Source organism: Terrapene carolina, unplaced genomic scaffold, assembly GCF_002925995.2.
Source record: "Terrapene carolina triunguis isolate 2854851 unplaced genomic scaffold, T_m_triunguis-2.0 Scaffold35011, whole genome shotgun sequence".
In the NCBI taxonomy this organism is placed as follows: Eukaryota; Metazoa; Chordata; order Testudines; family Emydidae; genus Terrapene; species Terrapene triunguis.
The window spans coordinates 1,771-15,477 of record NW_020699362.1 but is presented as its reverse complement, the minus strand read 5'-3'; the positions used below and the strand labels follow the sequence as shown (position 1 = coordinate 15,477).

The 13,707-nt window shown below is 63.5% G+C and overlaps 1 protein-coding gene across 1 annotated transcript; it reads right to left on the bottom strand.

Annotated features, from left to right (window-relative positions):
- Positions 1–10,598: 10,598 nt before the first annotated feature.
- TMEM249 (transmembrane protein 249) lies at positions 10,599–13,444 on the bottom strand (the record flags this gene model as incomplete). Its single annotated transcript, XM_024208644.2, has 5 exons — positions 10,599–10,730; positions 11,505–11,590; positions 11,678–11,870; positions 12,152–12,249; positions 13,288–13,444. Coding segments are annotated over 5 exons (666 nt in total), but the record flags the coding sequence as incomplete, so codon positions are not given.
- Positions 13,445–13,707: the final 263 nt, after the last annotated feature.

Below are 13,707 nucleotides of genomic sequence, written 5' to 3'. Positions count from 1 at the left end.
CTGCTCTTACCCTCTTCACCTAGGGCTTGCTCTAAAGGAACACTTCCCTGAGCAACAACAGACTCTGTCTGGGTCTTACTTACATCCAGGATCACCTTTGGCCCATCAGGCTGATTTTTACACAATCCCCTTTCAGGCCAACCCATAGACTCACAGGTTAGAAACATTTTCCTTCCCTTTGCCACACACAAGTTCAGGAATCCTTTCCTTCTTGCTACAAGTTTCCACACCATCAGTAGGTAACACAATTAAATTATCTTTCTGCTCTCCTTGTGCCCTGGCTAGGGTATTACCCTGATCAGACAGAGTTGCTACACCCTTTTCCAACCACACACTAGCAATAGGCAAAATATAAGCACCAGAATTGTCTGGTCTCTGGGATTTTGCTAAGACACTAACTGGATGCAACTTAGTTACAGTGCCATTCTCCCCAGCAGATACAAACTTAGGACCATTTCCTTCCTGGGCTTTAGTTGAATCCAGAACCAACTCTGAGACAACTGCACTATCCTCAACCATCACAGGCTGAAAGGCACCTTCTGTCTGCTTCACAGACTAAGAAGAGCAGGAGACACCTTCTTCCTTACCAGACACACAGCTACTCCCAACCGATAAACTGCTGCTCTTCTCACTACACTGAGCTACTTTTAGCAAATCACAGTTACCCTTTTCAGGTTCACTTTTACAAGCTGTACTAGCCCACAATCCATCACCCATTAAAAATCTACCCTTTCCTTCCTCAGTTAGGGCTTCCACCTGACCATTTACTTTAATCTGCTCCTGAGAAACATTTCCCTGACCAATGAGATCTTTCTGTGCTTGATCTAATTCCAGATTCACGTCTGAGACATTCGACAGACATTCAGACGCCCCCTTTTCAGACACACTGCTTTCCTGCACAGACACACAGCTATTACCCACCAGGTTAGCATCCCCCTCTCCATGGCCATAGCAAAACTGATTAAACACAGAAAACTGCCCAGAGTAATACCACATATCAACAGAGTTATACACTGGATTTTCCAGAGGATACAGTTTCTGCTGTTCTTCCCTTGCTTTTTTGACTTGGAGCTGAAGTCTGGCCGTCTCCTTCTCAGCCGCCAGAAGCTCCTTACGTGCTTGTTCTTCTCTCTTAGCAGCTTCTTTCTTTCTCTCGGCAGCCTCCTTCTTCCTTTCATCAGCTTCTTTCTCCAGCTGGGCCAAGGCTCGCTTCTCTTCCATTCGAATTTCTGCCAGTTTTTGTTCATGTTCAAATTGCAGGCTGTCCATCAGGACTGGCAGTTTCATTGCTTTTGCTGATGCTTTCTGGCTCATGGTCACTGATCTTTAACCAACAAAACTCTCAATACCAAAATTCAAATGTGGATAGCGTGGGGTTCTGACCCAAAGCTTAATTGACTTGGTTCTGTGGATCCTGCCGACTACGCCACTGTAACGATGTGGTTCTGGCGGGACCCAACTGAGAGTGCCAATCCAGGACAAATTGCTAGTGGGTGTCGGGGGGGTCTGTATGTGTACTGGTGGATGTCTGGAGGGGGGGGGCTGTGTGTAAACTAGTGGGCGTCTGGGGGGGTCTGTGCATGCCCAATTGCGGGGGTCGGAGGTATTTGTGCATGGGTGGGGGGGTGCGCACGGATACCTGTGTATGTGCATGCCCATGTGACAATCTACCTGGGGGTGAGGTCCCCCCACCCGTGGGCGGAGGAGCTGAGCCCTGGGGGTCAGCCCAGCCTGCCCTGGCCAGGGACTGTAGCGCGGCCGGGTGGCTGGTTGCGCAGAGGCAGGACGGACCGTGTGGCGCAGCATGTCTGACTGTGCATCACACTTGGCTGACCCCAGCCCTAGGGTGACTCTGCCCCTGCACCGTTCGCTCCAGCGTCCCAGCACCAGCTAACGCCCGGGGGTGACAAACGCCAGCCAGGAGCCCAGCGATCCCTGCTCTGCTGCGGGCTTGGAGCGGGGCCTCTCCTGTAGCCAAGACCAGGGGTGGCTCGTCCCGGGGCGAGGCGGCGCTGGAGATGGGCAGGGGGACAGCTCCCACTCCTCCATTACCAGTGAGGCTGCCCAAGAAGGAGGAACCGGAGAGGTTGGATATGCAAAGATCTGCTCTGTCTCGAACCTACCCCCAGGCCTGCGGGGACGCAGGGACACTGAGTGCCTGGGGAGCAGCTGGCCCTGGGGCTGTGGATGACGTGTGGGTATGTGGGGCTCTGACCCCACAGAAGCCGCAGCTCTGGGGGAGTTTGCTCTGTCTGTGGAGCTGTACACAGGCATGGGGCGTGTCAGCAGGAGAAGGCAGGGGCCCAGGGAACTGCCATGGGGGTCTGGCAGCTCCGAGAGCCCCTCACGCCACGTCCATGCCCCTGGCAGCTCACAGGTCACGGCTGGGGCCTTTCGCTAGCAGGCTGCCAGGACCCAGCCGTGCCCACGCTGGGGGCCCCCCAGCCCACGACAGCTGTGCTCTGCTGGCCGATGCAGCTGACAGGGCCTAGGATGGGGACATAAAAGGCCCTGGACTTTGGAGCAAGCGGAGGGGATCAGACTTGGCCAAGGACCTGCCGGACGAGCTGCTGCAGCAGCGGGGGAGCGGGCAAGATGGGCACGGCCACGCTCCGGGGCGAGCCGAGAAAGCAGGGGGGCTTCTGGGAGCGGGGCAATCAGCAGGATGCACAGCGGGCCAGGCTGGACTCCGGGGCTCAGGTGCTGCGGACACAGATCGGTCGTTGGGGGGTGGGAGACACTGACGATACCCAGCTGCAAGTCTTGCCCTATGGACCTGTGGGTCTGATCCCTGGGAGTGCGGTCTGGGCCATCCAAGCCCTCAGGTAGGTCAGGGCCGCCCGGGCCTCCACCCCGCAGGATACGGCTCGCCCGCGGGGGCAGTGCTGTGGGGCCGAGCCCAGGGAGAGGGAACCCTACCAAGATGGACAGGCAGCCTCTGTCCGTGGGAGGCCGCGCGCCCGGCTGTGTCTTCCCCATGGGGCCTGCTTTGCTGCCACGTCCCATGAGCTCAGCTCGGGGGGAGCCGGAGACATGCAGGCAGCGCTGCTCCCCCTGCCATCTGGGCAGCCCCTTGCTCCCCTTGGCCTGCCCCTTTGTCTGCACCCGGACGCCCGCCCCGTCACTGGGCACAACTGAAGCGGTAAATAAAGAAAGAGATCCCCTCCCCCCTGGGGATGCCACAGGCGGCTGGCACGGGGCGGGGGAGGCATCGGCTTCACATGGAATCTGGTGCCTTTGTGCACTTTATAAAAGCAATTAAAGGGCTCTGCCTCCCGCAGGCGCGAGAGCCGGGGGGGGGGGGGGGGGTCCGGGGGGGGGGGGGGGGGCCCCGCGGGGGGGGGGGGGGAAGGGAGATCCAGGCGGGCTGGGGTCTCTCTCTTGCACTGGTAGAAGTTCAGTGGAGGCTCCGGGGTGAGCTCGGGCCCTGGTTCGAGCCCTGGCGGGGAGACCCCTGGCGGGCTCCCGCCCAGCGGCCAAGTGATGCCACCCTGCTCAGGCAGGACAGGCTGGGACGCCCCCTGAACTGGGCAGCCCGTGACAGCCCCAGCGCTGTACAGGGCACGGTGCACAGAGCTCCCGCCAGGGCGCCGGGCCCTGGGAGTGCCCAGGGGCACAAGGGGGCAGCATCTCCGAGCTCCCCAGCCAGCCCCATCAAAACACTGGCTTGAACCGGCCTCCTCTGGGGTGAGGGCAGGCAGGGCAGCGCCGGCTCGGAGGGGGCACAGTGCTGCAGCCCCCTCCCCCCACGCAGCTGGCAGGGACGTCTGTGCAACAAGACACCCGGTCCCCGGCCCCAGATGTGTCGGCTCCCCGGACGGGAGATGCTGGGAGGGCCCATGCATGCCCAGGTACCCACCCCAGCTGCCCTCACATGCCAGCCTGCTCCCCTCTCAGTGCCCCGCTGCCTTTGCTCTCAGGGTCTTCAACAGGTGCGGCACATGGGATCAGTTTAACCCTCTGCGTGCCAGTGGAGGTGTCTCCAATAGTCCCCTTTATGGCACCTTCTGCCCTCGGCTCTCAGGGGGTCGGGAGAGCTGGAGTCAGGGTCCCGCTCCAATCTTGGGTAAGTGTGACGACGTGGGGGATTTTCTTGGTTTTTCCAATGGTTTGCATGCAGAGGGGGTGGGACTCAGTTTCCCTGGGTGCTACGGGTTTAACGAGGGGAGGGGAGAGGGAGTTTGTTGTTACAGAGGACCAGTGAGGGAACTTGGGACCCCAGCCGATGGTCTGGAGGATGGAGACCCCAGCAACTGGTGACCTGGCAACCCGGAGACCCAGCTCAGGAGTCGCAGCCGGTTCTGGCCAGTGGGAGGACAATGGGCTGCGGAGAGAGGATCCCGGTGACCTGACCAGCCGGTTCCAGCCAGAGGGGCCAGAGGACGGAAGAGGGGAGAGGAGGCCCTGGCGACCCTGTTTACCTGGAGAGAAGACAATGGACAGAGGTGGGGCTTGGGGACGGGGGTATCAGATGCCCAGCTGGGAAGCAGGGGGGCTCTGGGCTGGAGAGGGGGAGCAGGCAGAGCCCACCTGGATGCAGGGGAGACTGGGATGTGCGGGGCTGAGGGAGGCCAGGCCTGAGGCCGGAGAGTTTGCTGTGCTGGGTTCAACTCTCAATAAACCCTCCTGTGTTACGCTGGCTGAGTCGCTCCAGGCTAGAGAACAGGGTGGGGGCGGCGGGGGGGAGGGCATCGTCCCCTTCGGGGGTGGAGGCCCCGGGGGTCCAGAGCGAGTGGACTCCCTGAGGGGGCCCACGGCAGAGACAGATGTGCTAAGGCTCAGAGAGGTGCGGCTCGAGGAGGTGGAGGGGCCTGACCCCGAGAGAGAGTGGACCCCCGAGAAGGGCTGTCGCACTGAAAGGGGCACCCCCCCATGGACCGCACGGGGCCAGGAGTGGGCACGATCTGTGAGTCCGTGACAGTAAGTCACTTAGATGCTCTGAGCCTCAGTTTCTGTGCAATGGAGATAGCGGCACCAGCCTGCGTCCCGGGGGTGTGAGGACAGAGGCCTGACCAATGGGACGGTGCCCAGACACTACAGTGGGGGGGCATGTGAGTACCCCAGACTGGTAAATAGCCCCCTCCAGTGGGGCAGGTCACTGGCCCCATGTCACGGAGGGGCAGCCGGCAGGGCCGGCTCGATGGCTGGCGCCAGCTTGGCAGGCACTGGAGGGGGGAGCGGGGCTGGGATGCCAGCAGTGGGCCTGGCGTCAGAGAGCCCCTGCGAGCAGTGTCTGGGCAGGGTGCCGCTCGCAGGCCTGGCAACTCCCCTGGGACGGGCCCACCCCAGAGCTGGCAGCCGCCCCCGGCCCCCCAGGCACGTCCTGGAGGGAGCCCTCATACCAATGAGCCAGCCATTCCCACCCCAATCTCACAGGCTTTGTCTGCGCCAGGATGGGACCCAGGGGCCCTGGCAGACGTGATTGATGGAGCCAGGCCCCCCAGCAGGGATGAGGCATATCGGCCGCAGCATGGTAAGACTAACGAAGGGGGGGAAACTGACGCTCCCTCCCTTCGGAAGGGGGCGAGACCAGCGCCTCCTTGGGCCGCTCGGCTCGGCGGGAGAGAGCCTGGCTGGCTCTGCGGTCTGGACCTAGTGGGCCCCAGGCAGAGATCGTCCCAGGCAGGGGACCTAGGGCTGGGGGGAGCAGGGTGCCAGGAGGGTTAAAAGAAACCAGAGCTACCTCTGCACTGGCAGTGCTGGATGGTGCACCAAAGCACCCGCACGAGGGGGCTGGGCCCAGCCGTGCATGAGATGGGAAGGGGTCCTAGAATCTCAGGGCTGGAAGGGACCTCAGGAGATCATCTAGTCCAACCTCCTGCTCATGGCAGGACCAACCCCCAACTAAATCATCCCAGCCAGGGCTTTGTCAAGCCGGGCCTTAAAAACCTCTAAGGAAGGAGATTCCACCACCTCCCTAGGGAACCCATTCCAGTGCTTCACCACCCTCCTAGTGAAATAGTGTTTCCTAATATCCAACCTAGACCTCCCCCACTGCAACTTGAGACCATTACTCCTTGTTCTGTCATCTGTCACCACTGAGAACAGTCTAGATCCATCCTCTTTGGAACCCCCCTTCAGGTAGTTGAAGGCTGCTATCAAATCCCCCCTCACTCTTCTCTTCTGCAGACTAAACAAGCCCAGTTCCCTCAGCCTCTCCTCATAAGTCATGCGCTCCAGACCCCTAATCATTTTTGTTGCCCTCCGCTGGACTCTCTCCAATTTGTCCACATCCTTCTTGTCGTGTGGGGCCCAAAACTGGACACAGTACTCCAGATGAGGCCTCACCAGTCCCGAATAGAGAGGAATGATCACGTCCCTCGGTCTGCTGGCAATGCCCCTACTTATACAGCCCAAAATGCCGTTAGCCTTCTTGACAACAAGGGCACACTGTCGACTCATCTCCAGCTTCTCGTCCAATGTGACCCCTAGGTCCTTTTCTGCAGAACTGCTGCCTAGCCATTCGGTCCCTAGTCTGTAGCAGTGAATGGGATTCTTCCGTCCTAAGTGCAGGACTCTGCACTTGTCCTTGTAGCTGTTCCGCACCGTCAGAGGAGGGCAGGACATTCAGCTCCTTTGCCAAGCCCCCCTGGCCCCTTTGTGCTCCCCGGCACCCAACCAAACTCTACAGCTGGCCATGCCCGGGCAGGTTCGAACCCCCTGACAGTGCCAATGGGACGTGTTGGGGTCTGCTCGGACCGGTATGCGGCTCTGTCACCGCCCGCCCTGTGACAGCAGGGGCCTCTGCGCTGGGGGGGTCTGGGTCAATTCCCTGCCATCAGTCACCTGCCCACGAGCACCAGGCCTCACCCTGGCTCTCACCAGCCTGGCAGGGCAGCACCAACCCCCCCTTCGGTCCCGGGTCCCCCACATCCCACCCCTCCGAGTTAGTTCTTAATGCCCACTCGGACTGTCCCTCTGGTGCATGGGCGTGAAACCAGCCCTCCAGATACCAGCTCACTTTGGGGCACGCACTCCCCCGTTTGCACCCCGGCTTGGGAGAAAACGAAAGGGTTATTTCATGGGCAAGCTGCAGATTCCCAGACGAAATAGGGTTCGGGGGGGGAGGGGAGCAAACCCAGCCGAGTTACACAGACGTTAACGGCACCCTCGGGTGTAACACTTCCAGCCTGGACAAAGTCCTGGGTGCAAGCAGCGTTCCCTGGCGCCCTAACCCAGCCCCCCAGCGTCCCCGCAGCCCCAGGAGAGCGCCAGGCTTCCCAGCCAGCTCCCACCGTGGGACTGGCCCGGGGGGCTCACTCTGGGGGTGGGTTTGGGGTTGTTTGTCACTCGCTGTAGGGCCTCCGGGGGGGCAGCTCCCTCCGGGCTCAGTGCCCGACGCCTGGCTAGCGGCTCCCATGTGCGGCGATGGGTTTATCCTGGGCTGGAGCCGGCTCGTCCAAGCCCCTCCCTGCAGGGCTCCGCGGTGGGGCTGGTCACTTCGCTGTTGCATGACCATTTTCAGCCTAGGCACACGTCCCTTCACCCCCTGACTGGCCAAGGGGCAGCTGTGGTTGGGAGGGGCCGTGCAGCGAACTGACCTAACGCCCACGGCTGGTTTACCTGCTTGGGGGGAGGGTGGGGGTTTAAGCCACTGGGTCTCCCCAGGGGGTCTCTGGACCTGATTGCCCAGGTGTGCTGAGCACCGGGCTGAGACAGCCAAACCCCTTCCAGCCGCCCAGCCCCACTGCTCCCTCACAGGCGGGGGGCAGAGCGGTCGGTTCTCTGCTGCCCTCGGCCGGGACCGTTGGCTGAGAAACTGGATCTCCCGGCCAGCCTAGGGGAGTGCCTGACCCCCGGGTGGCTGCACCGCGGGCTCACGGAGCCGGCCCTGTCCCAGGCTCTGCTCTGGCCATGGGGAGAAGCAGCGGAGAGTCCAGGGGTCATGTCTCGGACAGGCTCTTTCCTGGCAGGGTGACATGCCGGGTACGGGGCAGCCGATGGAGGCCTGTTTGCAGCCGGCGCCAGCTGCTGATTAAGAGATTGTGAAAGCTACACGAAGGGCGGATCCAGGCAAAGACACTGAGGATGGGGGGTCGTGAATAAGGCCAGTGGATGGTTCTGATACATCTGGGGGTGCAAACAGGCGCTCGGGATCTTTCACTGGGGGTGGAGGGAGCTGCCTGGTCCCACGGACGGAAGAGCACAGCCAGGCCTGGCAGTCCGGCACTGGAAGGACTCGGGGAGCGTTGCTCTAGAGGTGAAAGTATCTCGTTAAAGAGATCGAGGATCCAGACCATGTCCGATGGTTTTATTTGACATGTGGCCATTTGCTGCCCGCCCGTCTCCTGCCCGTTGCTCGGCTCGCTGACCCTTGTGCCGTGACCTCTGCCTCGGTTTCCCTAGAGCCGTCTGTGAGCGCCGGGTGAAGGGTGGGCAGCAGCAGGGGGTGGGTAGCAGCCAACGGGTGGGCGGTGGGGGGTGGTGGCAGTGAGGGGCTGGGTGGTGGTAAGTGGGGTGGGCAGCAGCCAGAGGGTGGGCGGCAGCGGGGGGCTGGGTGGTGGTGAGGGGGGTGGGCGGGAGGGGGGGGGTGGGGGGGGGTGGGGGGGGGCGGCAGGGGGGGGTGGGACAAGCTCCCTGTCGCCACACTGGCACATCAAGCAGCGCACCCAAGCGTGCAGCGCACTGTCTGTGGCACACGAGCTTGCAGTGGGTGTGCTAAGGCAGGAGCAGGCCAGTGCGCGTCTCACCCCAGCATGGAAGAGCCCAGGAGGACCCGGCCTCGGGGCAGCTGCCCAACGGGGCAGAGCCCTTTGCCAGGAGGAGACCGGCTGGGCTCGGCCGTGCCCAGGGCTGGCTGCCAGTCACATGGGCTGGGCAGGGCAGCACGTGGCTGTGTGAACCCGCGAGCCCCAGCACCCTTCCCTCGCCAGCACGGGGCACCTCCGAGCAGGCGCTGGGCTGGTGCCCGACCCCCCCGACTGCCCTGCAGCGACGCACGCTGCTTTCTGGGGCTGGGTGCCCACCGACCACTGGCACCCTTCACAGACCTCAGCGCTCTCGGGCTCCCCAGTCCCATGTCCAATGGGGAAACTGAGGCACAGACCGGGACGGGACCTGCCCAGTGTCACGGAATCCCCCTGGTCGCCTCTTACCCCGACCCATGCATCCTCCTCACCCAGTTGCAGAGCCCACTTCAGCCAGGACCGGGCCGAGGGGGTGTGGGGGGTGTCCTGGGGCTTTGCAAACTGCCCCCTCCCCCGCCCAGCCCAGGGCTCGGAGCCACCAAACTGTTTGGAGTGCGACGTGCCCCAGCTAGTGGGGAGCCCGGCCCGACAGCCCCGTGGCTAGGAGAAGGGATGGCCAGCGAGGCAGGGACTGGGCCCCCGTTAGCCAGGGCCAGGACTTGCTCTGTCTGGGGGGGCTGGCCGTGCAGGGCGGCTCGCACGGGGCAGTGCCGTAGGCCGGTACATTGCCAGCCAGTTTCCAGCAGCCGGAGCAGAGAGATGCAGCCAGGCCAGGCCCAGGGCGCTGTGCCCAGCCTCACCTCGGCCCCAGGTGCCCCCACTCCACATGGCTGGGCATCCCCCCCCGAGAGCAGCCGTCTCCGCCATGCTGCTGCCCCGTCGTCCCCCTGCCGGGGAGCTCGCCAGCCTGTTAGCTTCCACCGAGCCCTGGACCCGAGCGCCGAGTCTGCCTGGCCGAGGGACCCTCCCCACAGGCTGGGGGAGACCAGCTGAGGAGGGAAACCTGACGGTTTGGACCAGGCATCCAAGCAGGCAACTCTGACCCCGTGCAGCGCGGCCCGTGGACGCCAGCCGCGATCAGCTGGGCCCCTCTGGACGCCCCCGGACACAGGCCTCCCGGCCTCCCTGGACAAGCTGGTCTCGCTGACCACCGCCCGTCCCCAGCCTCCATGGGCAACTAGTCAGCCCCAGCCCCTCCAGGCCAGCGCCTCCAGCCAGGGCCAGCCTGGGGGGAGGAACCGGGCCGCGGGGTGATGCTCTGAACAGGCCCAGCCAGGGGAGCCCGGGGCACTGGGACAGGCTGGGGGCACTGCAATCCCCAGGGCTAGAATCATAGAATCATAGAATATCAGGGTTGGAAGGGACCTCGGGAGGTCATCTAGTCCAACCCCCTGCTCAAAGCAGAACCAATTCCCAACTAAATCATCCCAGCCAGGGCTTTGTCAAGCCTAGCTCTGGGGGGGGGACGGGTTTGAGATCCCTGGGGGGTCTGGCAGCTGCTCCCTCCTGGACGTGAGGGGGGGTTGGCCCCTGGCAGGCCGGGGGGCTCTTTGATTGGGCAGTTGGCACAGCCACAGGGCCGGTCACCCAGGGACTGACGTGGGAGGCGCCCGCCCGCCCGCCCCCCGAGGAGGGACCGAGGTGCCCAGGCTGCCTCCCGCGGCCCCCCACGTCCCCACTCAAGGGCCAGTCACGGAGGGGCTGTGGGACTGGGAGGGGTGAGACTTGGCAGCAGGGTGGGGGAGGGATCAGGGTGGGCGCCAGGGCTAGGGATGGGGCAAAGCCCCAGCGGATACGCTGCAGGGGCCGCCCCCATCCCAGGCCCAGAGCGGGTGGAACCAGCAGGGCCCCCCAGTGCAAACAGCTGTGAGCAGAGCGGGAGGCGGAGCTTTACTGGGGCGCTGCCCCCCCTCACACCTGCAGCTCCTCATCCCACTCCAGCGGGGGCCGGTGGCGGATCACGTGGCGCGTGGACACATCCAGATAGTCGAAGTAGTTGAGTTTCAGCTTGCGCGCGATCCGCCTGCCCAGGAACTCCATGTGCTGGGGGCGACAGGCAGGGCGGGGGGCATGAGGCCAGGGCAGGCGCCCAGGGGCAGCGGGGGAGGGTGCCTGTGGGGTGGGGACAGGAGGCCAGGCAAGAGGATCCGGACGGAGATGGGCGGGCCCCCACCAAGCACCTGCCCCAGGGTGTCTCCCCCCACCCTGGAAGGGGCCACTCAGCCTCCATGGCCCCTTCACTGCCTGGCCTTGCCATGGGGCCTGGGAACATGAGCTCCCCCAAGCACCCACACACAGACACACTAGTCCTGAGAGAGCCCCTGCTCCAAAGCAGCCTCCCGGCCTGCCGACAACCTGTGTAAACTCACAGCAAAGGGGCTGGGCTGGCAGGGGCTGCGGGTCAGGAGTGAGGGGAACCGGCAGAGCTGGGGGGACCCAGGGCTGGGGTAGCAGGGGGCTGCGGGTCGGGAGTGAGGGGCACCGGCAGAGCTGGGGGTGGGGGAGCCCAGGGCTGGGCTAGCAGGGGCTGCGGGTCGGGAGTGAGGGGCACTGGCAGAGCTGGGGGTGGGGGAGCCCAGGGCTGGGCTAGCAGGGGGCTGCGGGTCGGGAGTGAGGGGCACCGGCAGAGCTGGGGGTGGGGGAGCCCAGGGCTGGGCTAGCAGGGCTGCAGGTCGGGCTCTCTCTGATCTCTCAGGTTCACAGCGGGCTCATGGCTGCAGTGGTGACATGCACCAGGCACAGCACGTGGGCTCCCGCGTGGTGCCCGGCACGGCCCCCTGCCACGCCGGGAGGGCAGGGTCAGGCCAGGCTGCTCACCTCGTAGTTGTCCGACAGGCTGGCCAGGGCCAGCACCTCCAGCCCGTGGCCGTTGATGATGAGGCTGTAGAAGCGTTTCCCGTAGGCTGCAGGACAGGCCAGAGGCAGCCGGTGAGGGGCGAGAGTCCCGTGGGGGGGGGGGGGGGCACCCTCTCCCCGGGCAGGGGCCGTACCGTCCGTCTGGGCCACCAGCCGGACGTAGATCTGGTGCAGGGGCCCCTCCTCCCACAGCCGCCTCTTGATGTAGATCTGGTAGCAGCCCCGGGCGTGGTTGATGACCAGGTGCCGCTTGTGCATGGAGCTGAGGAGGAGCCAGAAGCCGACCAGGATCCCGTAGACGAAGAAGCCGGAGTAATCCTGGGAGACCTGCGGGGACGGACCCGGGAGCCAAGACCCAGAGCCGGGGGAGGGGGGGGGGGCAAGCGAGCCAGAGGCACCTGCTGGTCCTGGCTCCCCGGCTGGGGAAGTAGCTGGAGGACCCGGGGGGAAGGGTCCCCAGTTACCTAGAACCCACCCGGGGGGGGGGGGATGGAAACGACACCCTTTGCCTGGCCCAGTACCAGCCCCTGGGGCCCAGCCGGGGTGAGGACAAGGGGCTGGCGGGGGGCTCTGGGGCACGGCCTGGGACCAGCCAGGGGCTCTCCTACCTTCTCACTCTTCAAGTAGAAGACCCCGCCCAGGACACAGAGCAGGAAGATCAGGGCCCCCTTCCACAGCGTGTCCTTGTAATACTCCATGACGAACACTGGGGGGCGATAGAGAGAGCTCAGCATGGGGCCGGGGTCAGGACCCAGACCCACTCTCCCCCGTGCCAGCCAGCAAGGCCCAGGGCAATCACCACACTGGGGGGAACCTGGGGCTGCCCCGGACAGGCCAGCAGCAAGACTCAAACCTGGGACCTTCAGTTCTAAGACCAGCCCACTCTGTCCCCGGAGCCACAGGGCCGAGCGTACAATAGGAGCACGTGGCAGGCTCTTCCCTTTGGCGTGTGCCGGTCAGTGTAAGGGGCCACGGACACCCGCACGTAGGCAGTGAGTTCCACGGGGCAGGCAGAATGCCAGCAGGTTCCGGAGCAAGGGAGCGGGGGCAGCGCATTTGTGGGTTCCAGATCACATTCTGGAGCAGGGAAGGCAGACAAGTGCCGGTTCCAGAATGGGCTCTGCAGTATGTAATGCAGAACTCTTGCTGGCTCTGGAGCAGGAAGACAGAACAATTGTGGGTTCTGGAGTGGGGAAGGCAGAACCTCTGTGGGGTCCGCAGTAGTTTCTGGAGGAGAACAGACAGAAGCAGGTTCCAGATCAGGTTCTGGAGTGCAGGAGCCAGCATGGCTGTGAGTTCTAGAGTGGGCTCTGGAACGGGGAGGACAGACAATTGCTGTTTCGGAGAAGGGAAAGAGGAGTGTTTGCAAGCTCCAGAGCAGAGTCTGGAGCAGGGGAGGCTGACTGGTTGTGGAGCTGGGAGGGCAACACTTGCTAGTTTTGGAGTGGGTTCTGGAGCAGGGAAGGCAGGAGGCTTGTGGATTCTGGAGTGCGGCGGGTTGAACATTTGTAGGTTCTGGAGCGGGGTGTGCAGAACATTAGTGGGTTCCAGTGCAGGTTCTGGAGTGCAGAAGGTGGTTTCAGGGCCCCTCTTCATGACACTCCCACCCAATGACGCTGCATCAGACACATCCTCCTGTGGGCGTCTCAAACACCTCCAGGAGCTTCGGGTGACGTGGGACCATGTACCCTGGAGCCCTCCAGGGCCCAGCTTCCTGGGCCTGGTGCCGGGGCGTGCTCCTCACCATTGGGCTGCTGCACCTGGAAGGGGTAATGCGTGTTCTGCTGCAGCCTGCGTGCCAGGCTCCTCTCCACGTCGAAGAAGGTGAGGTTCCAAAGCACGAAGGCGCCTCGCAGCATGGCTGCTCCCGGGAGGTGGGCGTCCGCCCACACCGACAGGGGCTGCCGAGGGAAGGGCGAGGAGCCGTCAGTCAGCAGGGAAACGCACCCAGTGCTACATACAGCCAACGCTGGAATTCATCAGGCCCATGTCAGCAATGGGGAAACTAAGGCACAGAGCTGGGACGTGCCTCAACCAAGGTCACCCAGTGAGTTGGTGGCAGAGCTGGGAATAGACCCAAGAAGCCAAGTCCCAAGTTAATATCCCATGTTGCCATCCGGGAGGATCCCAAAGGGCTCCATAGACTCTGTCCACAGCCACCACT